The 26,228-nt window shown below is 40.3% G+C and overlaps 3 protein-coding genes across 8 annotated transcripts in view; 2 read left to right on the plus strand and 1 right to left on the minus strand.

Annotated features, from left to right (window-relative positions):
• TRRAP (transformation/transcription domain associated protein) overlaps positions 1-12,686 on the minus strand; it is a 92,611-nt gene extending 79,925 nt beyond the window's left edge. For 5 of the 6 annotated variants that reach the window (XR_007163815.2, XM_048065423.2, XM_048065413.2 and 2 more), the window contains exons 1-14: positions 12,555-12,686; positions 12,022-12,097; positions 11,518-11,668; positions 11,115-11,164; positions 7,255-7,365; positions 6,635-6,739; positions 5,813-5,896; positions 5,015-5,071; positions 4,508-4,633; positions 4,101-4,178; positions 3,787-3,875; positions 2,766-2,862; positions 2,260-2,398; positions 949-1,027 (exon numbers count right to left, since the gene is read on the minus strand). Coding sequence is in view for 5 of the 6 variants with exons in the window: in XM_048065423.2 (XP_047921380.1) it covers positions 949-1,027; positions 2,260-2,398; positions 2,766-2,862; positions 3,787-3,875; positions 4,101-4,178; positions 4,508-4,633; positions 5,015-5,071; positions 5,813-5,896; positions 6,635-6,739; positions 7,255-7,365; positions 11,115-11,164; positions 11,518-11,617 (1,115 nt within the window). In the remaining variant the exon portion in view is untranslated. Of the gene's footprint in view, positions 1-948; positions 1,028-2,259; positions 2,399-2,765; positions 2,863-3,786; positions 3,876-4,100; positions 4,179-4,507; positions 4,634-5,014; positions 5,072-5,812; positions 5,897-6,634; positions 6,740-7,254; positions 7,366-11,114; positions 11,165-11,517; positions 11,669-12,021; positions 12,098-12,371; positions 12,402-12,554 lie in introns of those variants that run through there. The other variant, XM_048065409.2, reaches the window with a different exon arrangement.
• LOC136786457 (basic proline-rich protein-like) lies at positions 12,309-12,785 on the plus strand. The gene has a single exon (XM_066977875.1). The coding sequence runs from the start codon at positions 12,309-12,311 to the stop codon at positions 12,783-12,785; it is 477 nt and encodes a 158-aa protein (XP_066833976.1).
• Positions 12,786-12,945: 160 nt separating this feature from the next.
• Positions 12,946-25,109, plus strand: TMEM130 (transmembrane protein 130). The gene is made up of 8 exons (XM_048065603.2): positions 12,946-13,272; positions 15,532-15,822; positions 17,592-17,760; positions 18,434-18,603; positions 19,219-19,303; positions 21,298-21,500; positions 22,554-22,666; positions 23,363-25,109. Exons 1-8 carry the CDS (start codon positions 13,200-13,202, stop codon positions 23,537-23,539), a joined length of 1,281 nt encoding a protein of 426 aa, XP_047921560.1. The 5' UTR covers positions 12,946-13,199; the 3' UTR covers positions 23,540-25,109.
• The last annotated feature ends 1,119 nt before the right edge of the window (positions 25,110-26,228 follow it).

A 26,228-nucleotide genomic window follows, 5' to 3' on the forward strand; every position in this document is an offset into this window, starting at 1 on the left:
TCAAGAGTAGTTATGAAAACTGATAAACTCTGAAAAAAATTTATTTTCAAACACTAGGTTTAAACATCTAATAGACGGAACACTCCTAAACCTAGTACGTCTTCAATAAGGTACAGTTGGTTCTGAAGCAAAAGGAAATAAGTCTTCTGGTATACATACCTGAATTTGGTTAGCAAAAGCACCTCAAAACTAGTAGACCATTGAAGACACAGAAAGTACGCCTTCTCCTTGTTTTTCTTTTTTTTTTCCCCTCCAATTGTTACGTGAACAAGTTTTAAGGTACTTATTGACAAAACAATTTAAGTGTCATTCAGATTTTACACTGGACACAACCTTAGGTAGTAGTTTCAAGACATATTGGGAAGATACTGAGTTGGATTTACTGTGACCATTGTTTTGGTTGCTTTCTGCAGTTCAAGTAATTTTCACTCACCGATTCATCTCATTTTGCCCTATGCTCACGCTGTGCTATTCAAGTGCTAAAAAACAACCATGCCTTACAGCAGCAGAAGCCCATCCAATATTAGAAACTAATGAGGGAATGTAGAATAATTCAGGGATTTGAGTGATAAGACAAGGGGTAATGGCTTTAAACTAATAGAGGTGAGATTCAGATAAGGTATTAGGAGAAAAATCTTTGAGTGTGGTAAGGCACTGGAACAGGTTCCCCCAAGAAGCTGTGGATGCCATCCCTGGAAGTGTTCAAGGCCAGGCTGGATGGGGCTTTGGGCAACCTGATCTAGTGGGAGGTGGCCCTGCCCATGTTAGGGGGGTGGAACTGGGTGGTCTTTAAGGCCCCTTCCAACCTAAACCATTCTGTGATTCCATGAAAATGAGTTATATAAATATTTCAAATTCTGTACAGACATAGTACTAAGTATCAATTAATCTTGAAAGAAACTAGCCCTGGAGGGCACTCAGGAAGATATTCCAACCTTTCTGTCATACCTCAGTGTCTCTCGGGCAGTATATCCAGAGCCAATTAGTATAGATTCATCAAAGAGCTTGTCCATACATGGAATAAATTCTATAATATTAAAAAAAAGAAAAAGAAATTGAAGGCTATACATAATGATTAGCAAAAAAAAAATCAAAATAAATTAGTTAAGCATCAATCCACTTATCCTAGATATTTAAACCAAAGTCAGAAAGTTTCACTATAAAATTTATCCCTGGAGCTTACAAGAAACAGCTTCATTTGCAAGCAAACTTTCAACTAACCTCTGGTAACTCTACTGGTTCCTTGAGTTAACTTTACAGTATGCAATCAAACCAACGGCACTAATACAGTAAAAACAGTTACAGGTGGAAAAAGAAAAAAATGCTTCCATTAATTTCAACTTTACAGAATTTTTTAAACATAACTAACAAGTTATTGCCAAGGATGAGTTTGGACAACACTGTCCAATGCAACTCTGTTTTGTGGGGCATCTACCACATAAGCTCTATCCCAAATATGAGAAAAAATATATATGCATCTTGGGATACAAGGAATAAAGGGGAGATAACAGTAACAAGTTCAAATGAAAAAGCAAAATCAAAGAAGCATTTTCTTTCTTTCTAAATACAGAATTCAAAAAGTTAATTAGGAAAGTCTACCCTAAAGGCAGATGATGGCAATGAAAGGAAGGGTTGATTGTTCCCACCTTCAAATAACACGACAAGCTAAAATTTATTAACAAATAAACAAAAACTCAAAGAGAAAGAGGGGCACTCAGCAACCTTTATTCTTCAGATTTCCAAATGATATTCTAGATAAAAATTCAGCATTTTCTGAATGAAATTTGAAATGGCCTACAAATCATTGAGGTCCACTTAAATGAAAGAGATAACATGGTAGGCTGTCTTTGCTTTTACGAGAATGTTACATTCTGCAAAAATATCGGGGAAGAGAAAAGGAGAGCATCAGCATTGTTTGGGCCGCAGGGAAAGAGATCTGGAAGACTCAGAGTGGAAGGCACAAATAAGCAATGGGAATAAAGAAAGACTTTAGATGCAAAGACAATTCATTATTTTACAAGGCAACCACCACAGCACTCATGTCATGAGATTAATTTCAGTTATAGCTGACCAGTAATACTGTGGAGGAAAGAGATGGATCAAAAAGTTACTTGGCAGAGAGGGGGAAAGAAAGAAAGAAAAAAAGCAAAAAGGCAAAACAGTCCAAAACAAATAGTATGCAGTGTACCTCTTAAATACACAGAAATGATTGAAATCTTTCCAGTTTATAAATACATTATAAAAAAAAGTAATACGTACGGCTCCTCAAATCTGTTGTTAAAATGTGCTTAGCAGCAATCAGAAGCTCCTTCCGGAGGTGGGCTGTTTCTGCTGGACAATTGGAGAGTAACTGCAACATTCCTTTTACCATTTGCTGAGAGTATTTAGCCACTAATTCCTATTAAAAAAATAATGAGAATACAATTATTATGACATTCTACTTTAAAGCTCTGCTTTACATTTGCAAAACAGCATTCAATTAAAATTCACTGATTTCTCTTTAGGAAGATTACTGATAAAAATAAAACGCAGTAAATGCAGTAGCCATTCCATAAGTGCTTGAGGGAGGTACCACAACATTTTTATTTTGCATTCACATAAGAATACTTCTGAAAGGAGAGCCAAGTAAAGCCCTATGGTCCTACTTGCTACTCATTTGCTCTTCTCTCCAACCCCTGATGCACTGCAGCCATTCTAATAGACTTTCCACCATATAGTAGCTAGAGATCTGTTGCAGTAAGAGTAATAACAAAAATACAGCCTACCTGGTAAATTCTTATGATGTAAGCCAAAAAAGACAATGTTTTAATTTGAGCAGCAATAAAATCAGCGTACAATTCCTTGTTATAAAGTTTATGTTGCCTGAAATGAAATTGAACAGTAGTTAACTATTCTTTTCCTCCTCTTTAATACCTTCATCCAGAAAATTCACAGAAGTATCAAATTACATCATCTTAAACAGGTTTCTGCCTCGTAAGGAAATAAATTCATCATGGGAGAGCCCAACTCTCTGCCTTTCAAATTCCCAACATTTTATGCTCTAAGTAGAAATGCACAGGCCTGAGGCAACCATACAATTTTCAACTCCCTACAGAAAACCAAGCTAATACATTGGCATCAAACAGTTGGCTCCCTTCCCCTAGCTGGGGCCATTTTTCCTCCAAGCAACATTCCCTCCCACAGACTTGTTAGTCTCTCGAGTTTCTCGAGTGGTTTTTTCAACCACTTATTCAGATCGTCTGGGAAGATAGGGAAAGACAGAGGTATTACTCCTGCTGCACTTCTCAGCACTACTTGCTGCTCCTTAGAAACATCTGTCTATAAAGCAGGTAGAACAGCGGCCAGATACCTGCAACGTCACAAAGCTTCACCCAAGCTAGGCTTGGAAACACAAAACTGTATCACCAGTGGCTCCTAAAGATAAACAACTGCAAAGTCCTAGCTAACATGATCACCATTGCATACTATCTGTGGTAATACAGATTTCTGTCAGAAACTCTGTTAAAAAAAATTCACTGTCAATTAAGAAATTGGGATCTACTACACTACTGCATAGATCTTCAGTGACATATGATGGAAATATTCAAATTTGCCAATTATTTCAACTACAGAAGTGTTATCATAGGATAATTTTACGTCAAATAATCATAGTGCATTTGATCTCAAAAGTAGCTAAGACCAGAAGCAAAAAATAAAAGGTTTGAGACAAAAGTATTTGGGGCAATCTTGAATGGCAAGTTAAGAAGTCGATTCCATGTATCATCAAAATAATACTAAAACGCTTACCTGGCTTGAGCTGAAACTTGTATTATAATAGTGTTCATAATCAAGGGCACAAATTCAGCTACCACATTGTGAATGTTCAGTTTGTAGAGCTTTAAAAAAAAAAAAGTATTAGAGAAATTTACAGCTCACAATTGTGTTCAACATATTTGAGAGCTAATCAGAGAAAATGTAGAAATCTCAATAGATTATTATTACACCATATTTTAATCTTGAAAATAAGATAGTTATTTTTAATAATATGCCAGCCAGCAAAAGTTAGATGAACAATTCAGTAGTAAAAAGTATTTGTATGCAAAATACTGTACTATACTAACCTGATACATAAGAACAACAATAATAGGTAGCTCAGCCAAGACCTTTAGAGATAAAGATCCTCTGGGTATTATAGAATGCTGAAAAGAGAATACACGTTTTATGAACAATTTCATTATTAATTCAAAAAAGTGTTTTAAACATTTTTAAGGAATTGCTCATTTTAGTAACACTATATTTAGAGATAACATTTAAGGAGCACAAAGCCAGTTGGTATATACATTAAATAAAAATTCCTTTAATTATGGTTGCATAGCAAATACCTGAAGAGCTTCAATTAGCTTCTGCAAATAAACCTTGATAAGAAATAAACAAAGTAAAATCAAGCCTATTGCATTTATCTGCCCTCACGACTTGGGGTATTGTGATACATACAATCTCATAGTTAAAATACAGTTAGAACACTCACTGTTCTTGTTTCACTGTCTTCTCTCTCTGGGTTCACTTTCACCACAATTGTTGTTATCATGCCAACCATTTCAGGAGGAGGCACAGTGTTCTCTGGAATCACCTGAGGATTCTCAAAATACCGATTCTACAAGCAAACAAAGAGCAGAAGAAAATACAATAATGCTAGTTATAGTCAAAAGGCCATTCATCTCATTAGAATTCTCATCAGAATTAGTATTTGGGTTTCTTTAAAGGGCTATACGTGCAGCCAACAGATGAATATTTTATTACATAAACATACCTTCGTTTTCCTACTCTATTAATACTGTGCTACAAATAGAAGGTTTTTCAATTCAAAGTCTAAATTTCTTCATTTTATGAAGTATTTCTATTAAACATTTTTCTTAAGACTACACTAACCGTATCACTAGACATGAAAGTAATTATGTTCATATCTCCAGAGGTAAAATTAAGACAAAAATTAGTTTAATGACTGTAGCAAGGGCGATTTAGGAAATAAGCTCACCACTACTTTCGGAAGTTCCTTGTAAATCTGCTTCACAAAGTCCAAAAAATGATGGATCTAGGAAGGAAACATTTGGTTTACCATACAGACACAAATTCACATTTTTGAATCTCTGTATTAGCGGTACAAATACATAAAGTTTTTAGCCACTACTGGAGTGCACTTTTCACAATAGTAAAAGGGATTCTGAAAGTGTTCTCCAGGTGTTTATTCTGTTCCACCATTATTAATTTGAAACGCACTTGGAAAGAAACAGATTTAACTATCACTTCAACGTTGTTCCAGTACAGTATCAATAGGAATAACGGCTTTAAAACAACTAAGTCTTCCTAGGAGAAAATGAAGGAGAGAAAGCAGCAGAAGAAAAATGCAAGCTTTCAAATACTTCTCCACAAGTCACAGAAGCAACACAAGTATGGACAGAAAAGGAGAAAATAGGCAATTTTCCTTTTCCAGGCTTTTCCTTTCACCATCTTTCACAAACTAAAAGGGCACCAATTCTCTTCACTTCTGAGGATATTTTATTCTTTTTGGAGGTTCTCCTAAGTTTAACCATATTGCCCATAAACACCTGAAGCAAAAAGAACTAGGCTTTAACAGTTAGCTTTTTTTCTCAGGGGTGCTAGAACTGTGCAATCATCTTCTAAGAATTACCTTAAGGTAATTTCTTTTTCCTAATCTATGATTACAAGAGATCAGCCAATATAAAATGACAGCAGAAATAAACAAACAAACCCACACATAATTCCAAAAAGAGCACAAGAGTAAGCTCTGTATCACATAAGATTTACAACTTACTTCTTGAGTGATTGCTGGTCTGAACTGTTTGTGCAATTCAATAATTATTCTTAGGCAAATCAGTACATTTTCTTCATTCTCTGTCTGAAAAAAAAAAATAGAATTTTTATTGAGTATACTGTTGCATTCTTCAACTACTCCAAGACAACTTCAAAACCCCGTAAAAGCATACTTAGCTGCGCAACTTGTAAGTGCTCCATTGATATGAATTTACATGAGCAAGATGCCTTTCATCTGATATAGCTTTACGTTGCATCCTCTAGGTATGGATATAAGTAAATTAAACTGATCCCTACGCGCCAAAAAAAAAAAAGTTTCAAGCACTCTATACCGTCAAACCTGACTACACACCCCACAGACAGAAAAACGTGAATGGGGTTATTTATGCACAGAGACACCTCCACATTATTTGTTGTGGGCTTCAAATGACAATGTTTTCAATTCCAAGCTAGAAGCAGAACAAAATCTCTAGAAAAAGGTACTTGAATTTATATAAGCTAAGCAAGAAAAGTGCTTCTGAATGAAATATTGTCTAAAGTGATAAAGAACAGTTCCCTGCATCAATAAGAGGCAGGTAAGAATAAAACCGAAAAAAAATAATAATAAGGAGCGTGAAGAAATCCTGTAGCTAATAAGACATCACAATGGTGAAGCCTATATAGAATGCCTTTCCACTCTTGCTGCAGAAGCACAGCCAACATACCTATTTAAAAACCTACTCCTTGCAATTTTTGGAGATGAAGAAAGAGGAACAACTTTCTAGAAAACTGGAACAGTTTTAAAAGAATATACATATACACACACACAAGTAAGAATAAATACCTCTAGAAATCTAAACATCACAGACAGTATATTTTTGGTATGAAGACGAAGGTGTTCATTTGTTGGTATTCTGTGAATTATTTCAAGCACTAACTTTCGGAGTTGCTGTGAAAAAATAAGAAAGATAAAAGCCCTTTCGACTTTAATACTTCAGTGCGTTTAAAAAGAAAAAAGATATTTTACTTCACACAGACATACACTTACACACAAACACAATGCTTCCTATTATCCACGTATACGAGTAAGTCAAATTTAACAAATTTACCACTGAAAATGCAAGCTGCCAGACTTTAAGGAACTCATTTGTAAGTATTTAATGACAGATTCAATTATTGCCTTTCATTCCACAGTGAAGTCAGTAATTTGTAACAACAGTTTTTCAGTGAAAAAGCCAATTCTATCGCATCGTTTTTTTTCTCATTGTTCTTAGAAGCCTGTTTGCAAAGTTTATGTAACTTACTCAGAAATTGGACTTTTTCAATTCTACTCCTAAGGACAGATCTATTTTCAAGAATAAAGTGTATGCAGAAATCAGTTCATTATATTAATCAAGTACTTCACTGAACAAGTAGTCTACTGCACACATTGCAAAAAGCTAACAGATGCTCTGCAAAGTTTACCTGTGCTGGCTTCTCCTGCAGAAACTGAACTTCTCCATCCTGCAGAAAGGTGAGAAACCTGGGGATGATGTGTTCCAGGAATGTAGAATATTGAGGGGATGATGTCACATTCTAATCAAAAACAAAACAAAAACAGGAAGATGACAAAATGGGAATCCTACATATTCACAGACTGTATCAAGGTACATTCAAAGCCACTAGTAAACATTATCTGTGACTTTTTAACAGATTTAGTGTTCGAGCCTCTGCTGACCCACTAGAGTTAGCACTATTACTGAAGCAAACAGAAGCAAACACAAATTCATCACTTCTCCAATCCCAACACCATACTATGAGTTTCTCTATTTTAAGGCACCTCAATAGAAAAATAAAAAATGCATAATGTGCAGCTACTGTAAATGAAATAAAACCAACAACCATGCTTATACAACAAGAAGGACTCACATGCACACTCACATTTCATTACCCTAGGATTCTCAAGACTTCTCAGACACTGTCAAACCGAGATTTTACTTATTTCTGACAATGTGTACACACACACACCATCCAAACTAAGCATTACTTTCCATTGTGAAAATGATCTTACACTACTGTTTACTTGCTGGAAAGTCAGAAGAAATACTGGATGAACAAGCTTCCTCCATCTGCAATGCTGCCTTAAATCTAATTTGGACATCTTGAGGTTTATTTGCAAACTCATCTGCAGTTTACATATGTGCTGTAAGGCAACTCTCTGAAGTATCTAAGATACAGAAGCATACTGGTCTGTTTAATAAAGGTAGAGATAAGAACACAGCTTGCTTTTGAAAATCTGTGCAGTTATTTCAGGGTTTTATTCACATCATTTTTTGTATAATATAAAAGCTTTTATAGGTTTCCATTATTATTCTCTGCTTACTGTAAGATTTCAAAACGTGCAATTGTAAATTGTATTATACCAGGCGCTGTGCAAAGATAGTCTTGGGTTTTTTTCAACTGAAGGGTTTTCAAGAAAGCAGAAAGATATCCTAAGAATGGCACAAAAACATTTAAAACGCAAGACAGTATATTGTCAATAGCAGATCAGCCCTTCTCTTCACCTCAAAGGTCTTCCCAAGAAAGTCTGGCTGCATCTTTTCCTCCTCCATTTCCCCTATAGTTTCTCCAATTTTGACAGCTCCCTCCTACCCTCCCCAGCTTTATGCCATAAGAACATTCCTACTTTGGAAGAACAAGAAATAATGCAAGTCTTGCCACATGCCAGGAAAGTGGTTCACAAACCGATTCAAAGAAAAGCATAAACCCACAAAAACAACTTGTATTTCTGAAAACATCTTCCCAATATCTTTGTTGAACATCAGAAAGAAGAAAATTAGCAGCATTATTGATACCGCTGAATTCCTGCTCTAAACTATACAAGAAACTTAGAAGTCCCACTATTCTAATCAAGTTCAGAATTCTACTGCTGGCACAAAAAAGCAGCAGCAGCAATGGAGGCTGATTCTGAAAGGTTTTTTCCTCCAGAACAGACTGGAAAGACAGTGAATACACTCTTCTTTCCCCATTTGGGATCCCGAAGCTCTGTGAAGAAGTGGAGAAGTTCCCCTCAAACGAATCATTTCTGACAAACGAGGTTCAAAATTACCAAATGTTTCCATCCAGAAACTGGTTCAGAAGAGCAATATCCTCTGTTATCCCAGAGCAACACCCTTACAAATAGCCCGACAGCTGCCAGTGTCAAGCAGTTAACACTACGGTGAAGCACCTCAGTTTAAAATCTCACTTCAAGAAGTCCTCCCTACTCATCAATTCACATTCAGTTCTACCCCAGCTAGAGAGACATCCCGATTCATAACAGCCAATAGGACTTGAACGCTGTGACATACAGCAAAGAGCTAAGAAGTGAAAAAAATCTGCTGAAATTTATAGCTATTGGAAGCTGAACTAGACAATAGAGAAGAGTTGACATGGAGACTACGGACAAAGAAGATTAAAGCAAACCATCTAACGTAACATGCAACAATAACATCCATACTCTTCAAATTTAAAAAATTGGGAGGAGAAAAAAAAAAAAAAAAAACCAGTATCAGTGGTTCCTCTTGTACCCTTACGTATTTTCCGATAAACAGAAGAGCTGTTCAGCCTGGAGAACAGAAGGCTCTGCGGAGACCTCACAGTGACTCTCCAACACCTAAAGGAGGCCTGCAGAAAAGCTGGGGAGGGACTGTCAGGGAGTGTAGTGACAGGACAAGGGGGAATGGCTTTAAACTAAAAAAAAGGGGAGACTTAGATTTGACCTGAGGAAGAAATTCTTCACTCAGAAAGTGGCAAGGCACTGGAACAGGCTACCCAGAGAAGCTGTGGATGCCCCATCCCTGGAGGTGTTCAAGGCCAGGCTGGATGGGCTTTGGGCAACCTGATCTGGTGGGAGGTGTCCCTGCCCATGGCAGGGGGGTGGAACCAGATGGTCATTAAGGTCCCTTCCAACCCAAACCATCCTTTGATTCCATGAACTGTACCTCACCATAAGTCAATTCACCATCTTTTTATATAGGATCCCACTACAAAATCAAGCAACTTCCAAGAGAAGAAAGCTACTCTATTTGGAACATTATCAAAACAAGTGTTGAACAAGTCCTTTCTTAATGAATACGAGAGCAAGGAGAATCAACTAAGCTTTCAGATTCTAAACACATCACTAAACTAAGCTGTTGAAAACAATTATTTTACCCAGGCATCTAATTAAGCCGACCTGCCACCTATGAAACAAACACATACAAAAATTCCACAAGGATATTTTTAGTCACTTTAGTCAGTGTTAAGCTCTGCTCAACCTGTGTGCATACAGATGTAAAACTGTCACAGACATCTACTTATTCACTTACAAACACTAAGGATTAAGCCTTTTAATTTTATTTTTAGCTTTAATAATACAGTCACGTTAGCTCTAATTGTATTCCACTACATTAACCTGAACAAAACAATTCACTGGACAGGAAATTCCACTGATAACTCATAAACAACTGAAATTTGCAGAGCTTTGCACATCCAGCACGGGCATGATTTAACCTTGCATAAAGCTTACTTAAAAAGATCTGAAGACATGACACAGCACTGGAATGGGTACTTCTGTGTTCTTATCGCAGACTAAGCAAGATCACGTCAAATAAAGCAGGTAAGAACAGAGTACATTATAGAAATAGCTTCCTTTTTTTTTTTTTTAAAACAGCAACATAACTAAAAACTTAGATACAGAGAGAATTACAGTTATTCTAAGATCTTGCATTTATTTGTTCTACAAAACAAGTTCTCTGTAACTTCAGAACAGACAAGTAGTAACTAAGTATTCCATGAAAGTATAATTTTACGAACAGGTGGTTGGTTTAACTTGTTTCTGGATTTTTTTTTCTGCTGCTCATCTGAAATTAATGGTCTATCACCAAGCAAAAGATGTCACTGGAGTCACCTCCACTCCAGATCTCGGACTCTGCATCTGATAAATCCCCCTTACTTCTATACTATGGAATTATTCAGAGGAGTCACAGAGGACCCTCTGCTTCAGGAAGATAAAATATATGTTCAAAATAAAAGAAAATTTCAAATACAAAGATTTCTGATCATACAACAAAACAGAAAAAAAATATCACCTTTATTTAAATGGTTATTGAACAAAGATTATAGAATAAAAGCTCTCTAAATTCAAATGCTGTAGCTCTCCAATAACCTGGATAGTTGCTAAATACATCTGTAACATACGCGACATATAATATAAATCTTAAGCCTCAAGATACATGATCTTTTAACCATATAACATCAGAAATCAAAGTGACATACTGACAAGAAGCACTGACATTCTGGAAGGGTTTTTTGTTTTTAATTACCTCAAAATTTTCGCTGACTTCTTGCATCATTTTCAATTTGGTTTCATCAGCTGAAAATGGAAATTCAAGCAAAAAATGTTAAGCATAAGCTAATTAATTAAATAAAACACCAGGTTTGTTGACAGAAGAAGCAGTCAGATCTTATCAGTTTAGCTATCACCGCCAAATTATAAGGCACACAATTCTCACAAACACCCCTCTCATACACCTGTCCACACACACGACTCACTCTCTCTTTAGCTCAAGCAAATATTGCTCATCATTTTGCTTCTTCAAAAATTAAAGTTTTAACAAAACTTAAACAGAATTCAGCACACTTTTATCAATTGCGTAAACAATGCCGTGATGCTTATGAAGCAAACTACCAAAGAACTGTAACTTACAATACAAAAAAATATCTTACGTGTATTGACATCTGTGAGAGCAGCCACAAACTGAAGGTATTTTTTCATCAAAGTGGTTTGGTCCACCACTGTAGGCCCTTGTGCTGAAACAAATGCCATCTTGGAGGAGGAGGGAGCAGCTTCCAGCACATAAAATCAAGATCAACACACCTGCAAATACATGTATTTGTTAGTTTATATGGCTGTTTAATAGCAGCTATTGTATTACCTAAACCCCTTCTTTTGATGCATCGAAGTGGACGCATCTTTTTCCAAAAGACATAGCAGACATCTCTTCATGTTCATAAACGCAATGCCCATCACTTAGTGGGCAACAGCACTCGAGATCACAGAAAGGAACTTTTGAAGAGCCAAGGTTACTTGGTTCTTGGCATCTGCTGAAACATCAATACATTTTGCTGCTCCCAAGAGCAGCAGCAGACCCCTGGGTGCTCCCAGCACACCTGTCACCTCGCCTCCTGAGCCAGCCACATCCCAAACCCGCAGCCACCCTTGGGACGCACCTCAGCAGGACTCGCTTCCAGAGGCGCCAAAAGTCGCCCCGCCATCTCCAGCTGCCTTTCTCGCTGGGGAGGGAACCTGAAAGCAAATTCCACTTGAGAGGCCGAACACCCCGCTGCCCACCTCAGCACCCCCGGCACCTCCCCTACCCACCCCACGGCAGCCGAGCCCCCTCCGCAGCACCTCAGAGCACCCCCATCCCCTCCACCACCCCCTGGAGCCCCCCCTTCACCTTCCGCGCCTCAGGGCCGGGCGCCCCATCCCCACCACGGGCACCCCACCAAGAGAGATGCCCGCAAGTCCACATCCCCCCGGCCGCATCCCCCCGGCCCCAAACCCTCACGGCTCCCACCCGAGGCCTCCGCGCGCGGTGCTGCCGGGGATCCGGCCCCTTCCTCCTCCTCCTCCTCCCCGCGCCGCTCGGGGCCCGCCCCACCGGCCGTGCCGCTCCGGGGCTCGCCTCCCGCCGCTCCCCTCCACCCCCCCGCCGGCCCCGGGGCCCCGCCGCGGCCCTGCCACCCCCGGCGCTCCTCACCCCGGCCCCAGCCGCCTCCTTTGTTGCTGCCGGAGGCCGGCGGCAGAGCACGGGCGCAGCGGAAGCTCGGGGCCCAGTTCCGGCCGCCTCCTCCCGCTGCCCGCCTCCCTCACAGCCTCCCCCGGCCTGGGGCGGAGCGGGAAGGCCCGGCCTCCGGGCCCGACCCCCCAGCCTGAGGGGGGGGACATGTCGCTGCCCCTTGGACCTCAGGGCGAGGAGCTGTCCCCCTGAGGAGGCTCTGGGGGTGAAGCAGCCCAAGGGGAGTAGAGTCACATCAAAAAATTTGAGCCAGGTGTCAGAGCTTCGGAGGCTCTTCTGGCTCTCTCCTGCGGCTCTGAGGAGCGATTTACCGTTAATTATTAATTAATCCACTGTCAGCCCCTAAGTTAAACACACGCTCTTCCCCCTTTCCGGCCCACCTCCTCCACAGACGGGGGGCGTTTGTGCCTCCCACCCCTGCTTGTTAACATCCCGCCCGTCACGGCCCCGCCGCAGGAACTGCCCCCGGGGGAGGCTGCGGGGGGAGCGGACAGACGGACGGACGGACAGACAGACAGACGGAGGTGCCGCAGTACCGCCGGCAGCCTCGGGGGCAGCGCCTCGGCCCCGCAGCGCGGCGAGCCTCCAGCCACCTCCACCCCGAGCATGCTGCGGGTGAGCGGCCCCATCCTGCTGGTGCTAGGGGTGGCGGTGCTGGGCCGTGCCGTCCCGGCGGCAGGTAAGGGGCCGCCGCTACCGAGAGGAACCGGGAGGGGTTTGGGGGCGTGCGGCTGTGGGGACGGTGGCAGCGACCGGCAGGGGATGGCGCCTCCTCAGGAGCTGCCGCCCTGGTGCTTGTGGAGAGGCTGGGGCCGCCCGGGCTGAGGGGGGCTGAGGGGTGCGCTGCCCGAGCTCAAAGCTCTGAAATTATTTCTGCTCCCTGCGCTGGCAGCCGAGCAGCCTCTGGATCTCACCCGGGCAGCCTCCTGACAGGGAGGGGGAAAGGTAGAAGGAAGCCCAGCAGAAGACGAGGTGATGCCGTGCTCTGCTGGTGGCTCGCTGGGTGACCTTGGGTTAGCCGCTTAATCTCCGGCTGCTGCAGTCACTGGGCTTCAAGGTGGCCCTGGCTGGTGAAGCACCGTGATAACAACCTCCAAGGAGAAGTGCCAGATAAGCATGAGGCAGCTGACTTTTTTTTTTTTTTTTCCCCAAGTATTGCTGAAATGAAGTGGAAGGTAGCCTGAATCTTCTAGAGACCTGAAATGTCTCAGCACCGGATTTCATCAAATCACACATGTTTCTCTATGAACTGAAAAACCCCTGAACTCAGGGCAGTTCCTTGTGTTGTGAAATGGGAGCAGAGGACTTCTTGTTTGGACACTAATGTGAAAATTACTTTCCACAGTTCTTTTGCAGATTTGTCCAGCACCTGTGATCTGTGGAATAAAATGAGGATGTTAATAGGATGCTTTGGGTTTCTTTTCATACCACCCCAACCCAACTGGTGCAGGAAAGGCAGTGCAGGGTTTAGCTGACCTCAGTGCTCCCCCCTGCCTAAAAAGAAGAAAAAACAAACAAAAAAGCAGTACAGGCAATGGCTGAATAAGTGCAACTAATGAAGCTCGAAGATCCAGTCCCCTGTGAGCAATCTGGTAGCTGCTGAAGGTGAGGGGCAGGAACCCCAGCCCCAAAGCTGCACTGCTCTGCCCAGCATTGCCCCCTTGCTCACCACAAGAGACGCAGGCAGAGCAGGGGCAAAGGGTGGGAACAGGGGCAAACCACCGCATCCTGTCCCCAGCTCAGCCCTAACTCACAGCTTGCAGTGTTTTATTTTGCTTTAACACACGCAGGTCATTTAATCTTGTTGCACTGCTACTTTTTAACTCACAGAAGTACAAAAATGCTTTCCCAGTGCTGAAACCTGGGGATAGGTGTGAAAACTGAATGTATCCTTTCCACAATACCGAAGTTCACCTGCCTCTGCCCCCTGAAGTAGCTGTAAGAGCTGAAGTAGCTCGTGTAATGCAGCAGGGAAGGTGAGGGTGAGCGATCCAGAGCAGCAGGGTGGGTCAGTGTCACAGGTCCTGTGCCTTGCTGCTTCCAGTCTGGGAAATCGAGAAGTGAGAAAATTTGTTTTTTAGCACTTACAGCTTTCAATACTGAAGTTTTGTTTACATTGGGATTTTTGGCCCTTTCCTAGATGGGGAAATCAGTAGTGGATCATAGAGAAGCAACTGGTCCTGAGGTTTTTCCATTAGTTAGGAATTAATTAGGTGGGGGGAGACCTGTGGGTCAATACAGCAGGCAGAAGGAAACTGGGGGATGAAATCTTACCTGGGTTTGAAAGTTCATGTTTTTCACAGTTTTGCTGAGTGAGAGATTTCTTAAGGCTAGCTGGTAACTTTAGTTTTCCGTAGCCACAGAGGACTCTTCTATGTCCTCACCTTTGACTTCCTTACTCTGCTCCTCACTAACATTGCAGAAATCAAAAAGATGTGAAAGGGATATTATTGAAAAGTTCTGCGTTCACCTTCACTTGCATTTGTGCTTGTAACAAGGTGAGTTGTGTTTAATTAGAAATTAATTGGAACAACAAAGATTAGAGCTGAGCCTGACCTTCTTTCAATAACTGGAAGTTCAGTGACTGTGTTGTTAGATCATTACTGCACCTTCAGACAGAGCTCAGCTCTGCCCATAAAAAACCTCATCAAAGTTTTGGTGATCTAATCCAAGGCTCCTTTCTGTTACTGGCACTTCTAGGACCCATTCTAACAGTTTGTTTAACATTCAAATGCATATCCAATGCATAGTCCAACTGTTTCTGTTCCAGGCTGTTGAATGGCAAAAAAAAAGAAAAAAAAAAAGATGAAGTCTTAGCTTAGTGCTGTTGTGAGTCACGTACCTACTGCTAATTTTAATGCTAATTAAAATGTGTATTGCATGTTATTTATTTATTTACAACAGGTTTTGTTTTGTTTTTCCCTCCTCCTTTCCACAGAGGAGTATGGTCTGGAAATAACCAACAATGGTCCCATCACAACAGGAGCTCAAGCCACTGTTCACGCCACTCTAAGGATTAAGAACAACAGCCTTGCATCAGACTCGTATCACTTTAACTGGATTTATGCTCCTCTGATTCTGATAGAGAAATCTGAGCGGCAGTTGAACTCCGTGATTAATGTGACTGGTGAATTTCCTGGGACTTTTCCTGTGTCTGTCTGGGTCACTCACAGAAACTGTTGGTTATGTCGGCCAGTTGCTAGAAATGTCACTGTGCTTCAGATCACAGGTAAAACAGCTTAACAACTTCCACATCTTCAGGGATTCAGTACACATCAGCATTGCTGCTGCCTTTGCTAGCATCAAAAAAAGAAAAGCCAGACGTAAACGTGGCTCCTTCCAACAGCGTTTGATTTGTGTGGTCCTTTACTGAAAGGTGGTTTTGAACAGGCTCTGTACTGATTGGGCCTTGCTGTTGTCTACCTACATCCAGGCAGCAAGTGTGATCCTGCCTGTGTTTTCCTGCTTCTAATATGTAGGGAAACCAAGCTAGAAACCAGATGCTTCAGTAGCTGCAGTTCACACATCAGCATTGTTCACTGATGTCCAGACTTCCAAAACAAAACTTCCTATATTTTCTTTCAACGTTCCAACTCAATCATATTGAAATTGGATGTGAAGCCATGGCTGCATTTCCAAATATCACGATGTGCAATTTCAGCATATTGGGAATATTCATAACCATAAAACATAGATTTCTTTTTTAGTTTTGTGTGGTTTTGACAAATCGACCCATGGTGCAGCATGGTTAGCCTAATCTCTGATGCAGGGATTGATGTGAAATATCACCTGAATGCTTCCTACCACCCCTTGATTCAGGGACTAGCAACCATGTCCCTTCAACCACATGTCCTACTGCTCTATTTAGACCCTCCAAAATAGACCCAGCTGCCAGCTGAAGGACATGTGAGGACAAAAGAACTAACCATAGGGCACAGCTGAAGTTTTGAGGAATAGCTATTGAGATTTTCCTTTGAGAAACACCAAGCTTAATGGATAAGCCTTTTTAAAAGGATACATGGCATCTTTTCTTGCTTCAGAATTGCTGTCTTGCTGAACATTTACTTATTCCTTTCCCTCTTTACACTTATATTCTCATGTCTTAAGCAAATGGGATAGAAGCTTTCTATAGCTATGGAAGGTAAAACCCCATTTTACCTTTCTGCCTTCCCCGAACAAAAGCACCCACAAATGCCCAAGGAGGTTGCCAATAACTAATACAAATTACAACTCCAGTGAGTTCTGCATTATCAGCCCTATTCTTATTTGCACATCAACTGGAGAACAGTTAACCAATTTTAATTAATTTTTAACAGGGTAAGAGTCTGTTACTGGTAATTAATATCCCATTAACTTTATAATGATCTGATTAAGTATATCATCAGGATACCTCTTTATTCATAGGTTAGAAAGGGTTTCGTTTTGTTTTTTAATCAACTTTTGCTAGTCCTTGGAAACAAACATAGGCATAGGATATCTGGCAGACATGAAAATCTAAATTTTATCCTTTCTATATTCACAATGTGTAGTGCATCTGTTGTTCATAGTAATAAAAATTTAATTCCTGGGGAAGTAACTAAAACTTTAAGAACAAACAAAACCAATATAGGATACACACACACAAAATGAACATGAAGGAAGTGCATACACAAAACAGCTTGATTTTGAATCCCTTTTTCTAAACACTTGACGTTAATCCCAGTTCTTTTAAAATCAATAATAAACATTGTTATTGATCTCAATCAATCCAGAATTCTTCCTCTCAGTCCTACTAGAAGCTTCACATTGACCCTTTGTATAACCTTAAGTCAGTTAATCTCCCAGCATTGCTAACACATGTAACCAGACTCAATAACACATTCAAAATACACTTGCTTGTCTGGAATGGGGCACAGAAAACCTGTGCGATGTATTTCAAATACCATTTTAACACTCACATAGAGCATACTATGAAAATTATATACACTGTCATTCTTTCTCTACCTTATTTTTCTGCAGAATTTATCACAGGGAATCTTACCATCGCGCAGATAGAAGACAGTAGATTTATCAGGCATGGTTCTAGCTCCTCCACGGGTGCTGTGACCCGGATTTCTTTCTGTCTTCATGATCCAAGTGACTACTTCAAGTCAGCATCATTTGTCTATAACTGGGATTTTGGAGATGGGTAGGTGTGGTTACTTCGCTTGCTTTAATGACTATTCAAGATGCCTCTGATTCAGCTGCTCATCTAGAGAGAAATCCTGATTAAATCATAGGACAAAGCATGTGCCTTTACCCATTGGTACACCCTTAAGCCACTTTGTAGTAGGGAAGAAGAAGGATGTTCAGTTATTTTCTTCCTTTTGAGTACAAATATATGTCCAATGCAAATGAGTATGCAAACAGAAATGTAAGATTTAGTTTTTGAATACTACATTTTTTTCTTTCTTCCTTTCTTTATTATTTTTTTAAATCTTTATCTTTTCCTCTTACTGTTTCAGTTAGCTTATAGTCCACCTGTTATAAAGGTAGCTTTCATCTTTCACTATTTGTATTCCATTCTGTGAATTCCTTTAGCACTATCCTTAATTTCATTGATTAAAAGTGTGTAAATACACTGTGGGTCTGATACTGATGTGGTTTTATAGGTTTTACACCAATGTAACGCTGCAGGTGTTAATCCTCATAAAGGAGAATTAATCCATGATCGTAAAGGAGAATTAGAATCACAGCTGAATGCAGCACTGGCTATTAAAGAAAATAATTTAACACTTACCACATTTAAACTTTAAATCAGAAATGTGCAAGTACTTGATAAAAACCAATTTTGATTCTATATCTTTTCACACTGCACGCAGAGTTTATCAGATTACCAAGGAACCCTTTGTCTACTGCAACTACTCCACCATGGGGAATCGCACAGTGTATCTGAAAGTCATAGCTGAATGGGAGCAAATTGGAAGCATCATACATGAAAAAGAAACCATGCAGAAAACTGGTGATTTTACCACTGCTCTGGAACTGTTAGGTAACAATAAAGCATTTTATTCAGAACAGGATTTGCTGTATATGTAATGATACAATCTAGGTGGTGGGTTTGTAATGTGATACAACTTGGGCGTTGTTTTTCAGTGTGAAGAGTTTTCATTGCGAAATAGACTTTGTGCTGTTCTAGTTCACAAAAAATATAAAATCTGTTTCTTTTTAATTTATCAAAAGTTTCACTGTTCTGTTAATGTCTTGCATACAGTTAGAACTTAAAATAATTTGTTTATAGTAATTTATGGAGGATTTGTTTAATTTATGCTGACTATCCCTAAAAAATAAATTAGCTAAAACGAGCATTAGGAAAGTTTCATTGATTTGATCAGCTTCAGGAGTAAATGAACTCATATTAAAAAAATTTAAAGGATTAATGAAGTAGTTGATTATATCCTAAAAAAAAAATTAAATCACAAAACATTCAGAAAACTTACAACAACTCTAGTGACAGGTTTCTTTTTTGGGTGTGATGGAGGTATTGTTATTTGTGTGCATGATGCAGCTAAAATCTGCATAGTCTATGAAATCAAACCATCTATGGAAATCCAGTGAATTTCAAGTTTACATGTCAAGTGTGATGTGCTTTCTTTCTTCCTCTCAGATGCTGTTAAAAGCATTAATGTAGTGGGCTCCAGAGAGACTCATGTAATGGAAAACTTGAGTTTATCTCTTCATATCAATGGCACGTAAGTAACAAACACTTCTTTCCCCAGAACACATTATCTAAGTTTTTTTTTCCTCTGCTGTTTCCTTAAAAGTCAGTTGCACCCCACAGAACTATTTAAAAAAACAAAAGTTTCCTTTGAAGAAAATACTGTTGAATATTGCTTTTCCTTTAAAGTACTGTGAACTCCAAGAGCCTGACAGAGCCCCCAGCTTTACAGAGAAGTAGAATGTTAAAATGTACACCTCCTCAGCAAATCCTCATAGGTAAATGAGGATCTTTACATCGTTGTAAACAGAATGTTAAAAGAGAATGAGACAGAGAAAGGTAGTGGAAAAAAATGACATTTTAAAATTCCCTTTTCAATTTTTCTCCTTGACCAATTTCCCCATCGCTAAATTAAACTGTATTCAGAGTCCTGTTGAATAGCAGCAGTTTTTGGCACGTGGGAGTGATGGGTTTGGGGAATATGTTTGGCAAAGTAGAGGTTGCCGCAAGATGAATGAGACAGAGAGGCTCAAAGCAGCGAGGGAAGTTTTTTTTTAAAAAACAAACAAACAAAAAACAACAAAACTTTTCCTGTATAAGGAAAAGAGAAATGTCACTGTGTGAATGTGGGAAAAAGCCAACTTGGGGAACTAATCATTTACTTCTGTAGGAAGGCAGGAGAGCTGTGAGCACCCTGATTCTAGCACGAGCTCTCTCAAGCTGCAATATTTAGAACGTGAGGGAGTTTTTCATATAGCAGAAGCATTTCAAATACCATTGAAGCACTCGGGAAAGCTCCTTCAGCGTAAAAAATAAAATAAACGCAATTGCAGAAGTCACTTATTCTCCAGAAGAGTGACCCTTATTTGTTCTGCTTTAGGGAGCTTTTTGCCCTAATAGTGGATTTTCAAAAACAAACCTAAAAAGAGCAGGGCTGTTAGGAGGGATGTAGGACAGAGGGAGCAGCACCCAGTGCAGTCATTTGTCAAAGACACAAATAGTACTGATACACACAGCAGCACAGTTTGCATTCAGAAAGTGAACTGCACATTGACGGTACTGGAAACTGGAGATGGCATACAAGTAAATATGAACAACTGAAAACTATTACAGGCAAACCTGAGATCCCTAAAAGTGGGCTTGGCTCTAGGATGGGCAATGCTTGCCAGACCTAACCTCTAGCAGCGGGGTGGGACTGCTGTGATAGGAGTTGGTGACAGAAAACCAGTAACAAAGTTTTGAGAGACGTGATCAGAAACAAAGCTAGAAAATGAGCTAAACACAGAAACATGCTGCTTTCTTTAGCAGAGAATATCCTGAGCAGATAAGGAACAAAATGCTAATGGGGTAAAGAAAAGCTCTGTCTGTTGTCAGAATCAAAGTCCATAGTGTGTAAGGAGAGTCCAGGCAGAATCAGTTGGAGCAAGGATCTGAAAATGTAAATAAATGGTATCAGCTAGACACAATGAGAAGACATACAGCCACAAAGTGGATTGCACCTAGGTCATTTGATAGCAACTAAAAAGCTTTTTGTTACTGTAAGGGAATAACGTAGTCCTTGTAATTTATTTAACTTTCCTAACTGTTAGTCTGTTGTACTCAGCTTACACTTTTTTGTTTTGTTAAATCAGAAGTCTTGGGTGTACTTCAGTAGCACAAACTGTGATCTCCATTGTGAAAAGAACAAAGAAAACCAACCTATACTCCCTTGGAAGGGGAGGGGGGGAGGAAGATTGCTTTTGTCTCTATTAAAGCAGGACCATGGGTTTTTCTACACAGTGGCCTGTCTATGACCCACACAGCTATCTAGCTCTCAGCTGAAAGGCTTGTTGTTTGTAGAAGCATCACAAAGACCTTTTTTTAATTGACAAATGCTATGAACCAAGCGATTGTGTTGTTAATTACTTCTCTATTTGTAGTTAGTGTAACAACTTTGAAAATAATGAAGTTAATCTATTTTATCCAAGTGATTCATCGGCTCCTAACTGGAAATTTTGCAGCTTTTAATTTCTTTTTATGTAATTTCAGCCCACCGCTGTCGTTATGCTGGCTTATAAAGTCCGAGTGCATTCCACTGGAAGGTGAAAAATGCCATCTGGTGGTGATTAATGGCTCCTGCTACAATCTCAGCCATACCTTCAGCGATGCCGGGCAGTACTGCCTCAGTGTCCGAGTGGAGAATGGCGTGACGATGCTGCAGACCTACCATGAAATAAAAGTGTGGCCAACAGGTGAGCTGCAGCCAGTCTGAGCAGCACAGAGATTCCCAATTGTCTGGGAATCTGACAGTCTCTAACACATCAGGGATTAACTGGCCTGCAGATGAGGTTTCTGGAAACTAGTATGGATCCCCCAAAACATTGGAAACATGAAGAGAAAGGAAACCCTATAATGTGCCTGCTGTATTTGCTCTGAGCTTTTTGTATCCTGCTGAACCCTTAGTCTCAAGAGCATCGTGAAACTAACGAGTTCCCTGGGAAGACTGACTTACTTAAATTACATATTTTTCAGTTTAAATGGTCTCTTGCTCCTGTAGTTAGGATAACTGGGAAAACATGCGTCTGTACCACTGCTTTAATTAAGCAGCCTCAATTCTTCTTTTAGTATTTTTTTTTTCGTTGTTAAGGGTAGATTTTTCTACATCTCCTTTTCATTACATGTTTCTGTTCCCCCAGCCAGCAGTCCCTGCTGGCTCCCCCATGCCGGTTTGCACCCCTCTCGGGTCCCTGAGTCAGCTGAGAAAGTGGTTAGGTAGCCAAATAAAGAGTACCTGACCAGGTGACAGCTGGACTGTGATAACGAACAGTTATACCATCCCACTGTGGGCCAGCACTTCTGTACGTACAGGGCAGCTAACACCAGAAGGCACTGGTGTGCACTCAGGGCTAGGAGGCCAAAATCCTCTTTGCTGGAGTCTGCCAGCTGCTGTGAAAATGATGCTGATCAAGGTTTCTTCCCATCCACTTGGGGTATCGCAGAGGTTCAGACACCCTTGACAGTTAGGGCTAACATATCTAGCTCAGGTGTTTGTTTTTTTTAGGCTGTTTAAACAAAAAGAAAGCAGGGAAAAATAAAAAGAATGACCCTTACAATCCTGTATTCCTACTTCTGTGACTTCAGAAAGACCTGAAGTGAGCTGGGCTGAAAAATCTGTTCCCTGATGCACCCGTGGCCTTTGTTCTAAGAACGTGAAAAGTTCTTCTAAAACATCTTTTTCTTCTCACTGTTACCTCTTCTCAGTGTATTATATCACTCCAGGAATGTCCCCTTGTGCTCTTTCCCAGGGATCCAGCCAGCTTTCTTTGTCCTGCTCTGCGTCGCTCTGGTTTCAGTGATGGTAGGACTGGTGCTGTACACGACCTTTCGAAGTAACACACAACAGAAAGACCTCGTGGAGGTACTTGGTTACTCTTACTTTGAGCTGAGATAGTAACTAGATACCTCTCAGCCATGCCCCTTCTTTCATCCCCAAGCAAACGGAGCGGGGAGGGAGCATTTCCCTGGTATCTGTCTGACTTGGCAAACATTTTAAGCAACAGGCATGCTTCTGTCTTGGGGAGAAATAAAAACATAATACAAGCTACCAGGGCTATTTTGGGTAGTTAATGATCCCAAGTACCTGCTTGCACTGAAGTATGCCTTCCAGAGGATCTATCAAGCGGTTACGTGGAAGAAAGCAGAGAGGGGATAACAAGAAAGGTTGGGTATATTACCTTAAAGTGGCACTAAATGGGGACCTAACATTAGTATGTGACCTTCACCTCCCCAGTGCCCTTCCATCTCCCTGGTATAGCTTGTTACATTATCATATTTATAATAAACATGAGCTCCTAAATTAAAGATAGCTTTCCTGGCCTTTTGGAAAATACTTGATACATTTTACATTATGCGACAGTATGCATGATACACCTCTAGGGGGACTGCTGTGAGCCACGTGTCCAGCTGGTATAAGTCAGAAGTCTGTTTAAAATTGGTTGCTAAATGAAACTGGTTGAGGACCAGGTACTATTTCTGGTCCAAAGTATTCTTGCTGGTCTCAGTTGAGCAGGTATGACTGGAATTAAAAGTGATCTCTTCAATGTTCCTTTTCCAGGTAGCTGACTTTGACTTTTCTCCACTGTCTGATAAAAACCTGTCTTCTCATTCGGAGCCAGGCTGTGGCCAAATATGTTGCAGATCATGTTTTCTTCAGTCATCTCAAGAAACTGCCAGGGAGAGTCATGAACTTCTACTTTCTTTTTACAAGCCAGTCAAAATGTACACAGTGTGAAGAACACAATTGCACTTTGGTTACACTAACTCCAAGTTTAACTTTCTCACTTACGGTGAGTTACAAGCCCAGTGCTGCATGAATGATTTATTTTTGCCAATGTGATGAGGTTAACCACTTTGCTAAGTCCAGCACTTGAGTGTTTCATTGTGTGATCCAAAAAAAAAGCCTGAAACACAGTAAAAATAGCTTTGTATTTTTAAATTATACGGGTGTATACATTTACAGCTGTAAAGGCATTTTATTCTTATGAAAAAAATATTTTATGTGCAGGTTTGCTAAACTCACTACCTCTTATAATTTCTCTGTTCCTTTTGCTGTCTATTTCAAAGAAGAAAATGTTTAAAACAAACATACCTCTCTTTCTTATGCCATAAAAATATTACTGGAAATGCAAGTTATCCAAAAGGCTGCTGGATATACATTTGTTCTAAAAGAGAACTGACTCATCCAGGTTGGGAAAGGGTTTAGCCTAGGTGCTTCCAATGAAGCAGGCTCTCTAATTATGTTGTGTTTTTTCCTCCATCTTAAAGGAGTCTTTTTATAAGTTAACGAGATGCTATGGGACTGCAGTGGCTGCTGACCTGCTCATGGATAGCTAGCTGCTCACATCCTGGGGGATGGCAGCACCTGCTGTGAAAGCTTCCCCATCTCCAACACGTCCATGCAGTAGTGCACCACTCCAATCTGTTTAAGTAGTGTTATTTTCAGAACATTCATTCTTCTTTTCTTCCTTACATTACTATCCAGCTAGTCACCAAAGCTCCACTTTAAAAAATGCAATAACCAGTAGCTCAAAGCTGCTCAGCAAAACAAAGTCAATTTATAGTCAACGTTCAAGGCTGTATAAACATCGTGCTTGATAAAGACTATCTTCCATGATCAGCTTCCTCCTCAACCAGCTTTTGCCTCCTGCTATGAAGTATTTCAGAGTACCCTGGAGGCTTTCACGCAGAACTGCATTTGGAGCCATTTCTTTTCTTAAACATGACACTTACATTTTCCCCACCTCTGAGTTAAAGCCTATGGGTATTGTGGTCTTGGGGTTTTTCACGTCTGTCATAATTTCTCAGGTGCACTGAATGGGAGGGGATTTACCATTAGATTTCAGGGTTCTTATTTCACACATCCAACTTCTACATTTCCTTAGAGAAAGCCAGAGTCTCAGTTTGTCTGTGAATAGAATTATATAACCTCTGAAGGGCTTTGCTAATTAATACATGCAAAATGGATTAAGATTATCTAAAATAAGTGATCCAGTAAATCCAAGGTTTTGTCAAAAAAAGTTCTTTCCAGGGCAGAGCTCATTTTAGCTTTGGTTTTATACGAGAAGATGTATTTATAAGTGAACTTGTCGATGAGGAGTGGTGTCCTTAGTGTTCCTTCTCAGTGCCCCAGTATCAAGCTCTTATCTTCAGTCATATTCAGTCACTGTTAAGAATGTGCCTCTCCTTAGGCTAGCAAAGAAGCAATTGTTCTCAGGAGCTTCAGTTTTATTGCTTATTCCTGAGATACCAGCCACCTGAGCCACTGCCAAAGGTACATGACTTGTTCCGGGACATCAGTGTGTCTGTAAATGGCTACACGGTCCTTGGACACTGGAAATACCAGATTTCCAATATGAAAAACACAACTCGGAGTGACAGTGCCCCTAGACAGACTGCACAGTGACTCTCTGTACTAGTTTGGGCTTTTTTTTTTTTTAATTAAGTTTGTGACAGATGTGTGACACTTCCTAGGATAATACACCTGAAAAACAACCCCTTGGCACCCTAAAGGATCTATAAGAAGTCCTTCCTTCTCCATATTTCACTCTCAGAAAGGCACTAAGTATGAGACAGCAAAGACTGCCAGTTGTAGGTACCTGAAATGGAGGTAACGTTGGATGGAGGATGAGGATACCCAAAGGTACACGCTCTGCCCAATTTACCATTCATACCTAATTTATTCAAAGGGTCTCATGTGGTGTTAGACTACATGCAGCACTTCATTGTTTTTTTTGTCTATGTGCTCTCCCCGTTATGTCTGATTGTGCCAAACCTCCCATCATCCCAACCCCAGTCAAAAAACAATGGACATGAGTTGGCGATATGACAGGTAAAAGACAGGCCTAAGAAAATCCTCAATTTCTTATTGAGGAAAACAGAGAAAACGCCCTTCTGAAGAACATTTGTTTCCTAAAATGACCAAAGGATGGCAAAGGAGTCAAACTATTCAGAAGAGCAGAAAAGATAAAGGGCTGCAAGGCAGTAAGTCAAAACTATCAAATAGTAGAAGATATTACTGAAGAGCAGACAGAAAAGAATAGAGGTTAGAAAGAAAGACATCTCTTGCAAAAAAAAGAAGCAGTGGAAAAAGTACACTTAAAAGGGCATGTCAAGAAGCAAATTAGCCAAGAAAATTTAAACAACCTTAACAAATTGAGGTATAAGAAATATTCTCAAGAACATGTTCCTGAATCTAAAGTTAAACTGTTTCCTGCACAAAAGACTGATCTGTGGGTTCAATAAATGCCTCTGAAACTGAAGACAAAAGGTAATTGAGCGGTTCAGGATATAGAAAGGAGATTAGTGGAACGTAACGAGGATCAGCAGGAGGATTCATTTTGTTAACCTTAGAAATCAATGACCTGGAAGAAGGAATGTTCAGCAAAATGATGAAACTCACTGATACAAAACAAGAGTCCAGT

Source organism: Anser cygnoides, chromosome 15, assembly GCF_040182565.1.
Source record: "Anser cygnoides isolate HZ-2024a breed goose chromosome 15, Taihu_goose_T2T_genome, whole genome shotgun sequence".
NCBI lineage: Eukaryota > Metazoa > Chordata > Aves > Anseriformes > Anatidae > Anser > Anser cygnoides.

What these genes read in the sequence shown, in the direction of transcription:
- LOC136786457 (XM_066977875.1), top strand. Translation starts at nt 12,309, where the DNA reads ATGCCCGCAAGTCCACATCCCCCCGGCCGCATCCCCCCGGCCCCAAAC.
- TMEM130 (XM_048065603.2), top strand. Translation starts at nt 13,200, where the DNA reads ATGCTGCGGGTGAGCGGCCCCATCCTGCTGGTGCTAGGGGTGGCGGTG. An exon ending in AACTGGGATTTTGGAGATGG is followed by an intron (nt 17,761 to 18,433) that starts GTAGGTGTGGTT and finishes CACTGCACGCAG; the next exon opens with AGTTTATCAGATTACCAAGG. An exon ending in AACAGAAAGACCTCGTGGAG is followed by an intron (nt 22,667 to 23,362) that starts GTACTTGGTTAC and finishes TTCCTTTTCCAG; the next exon opens with GTAGCTGACTTTGACTTTTC.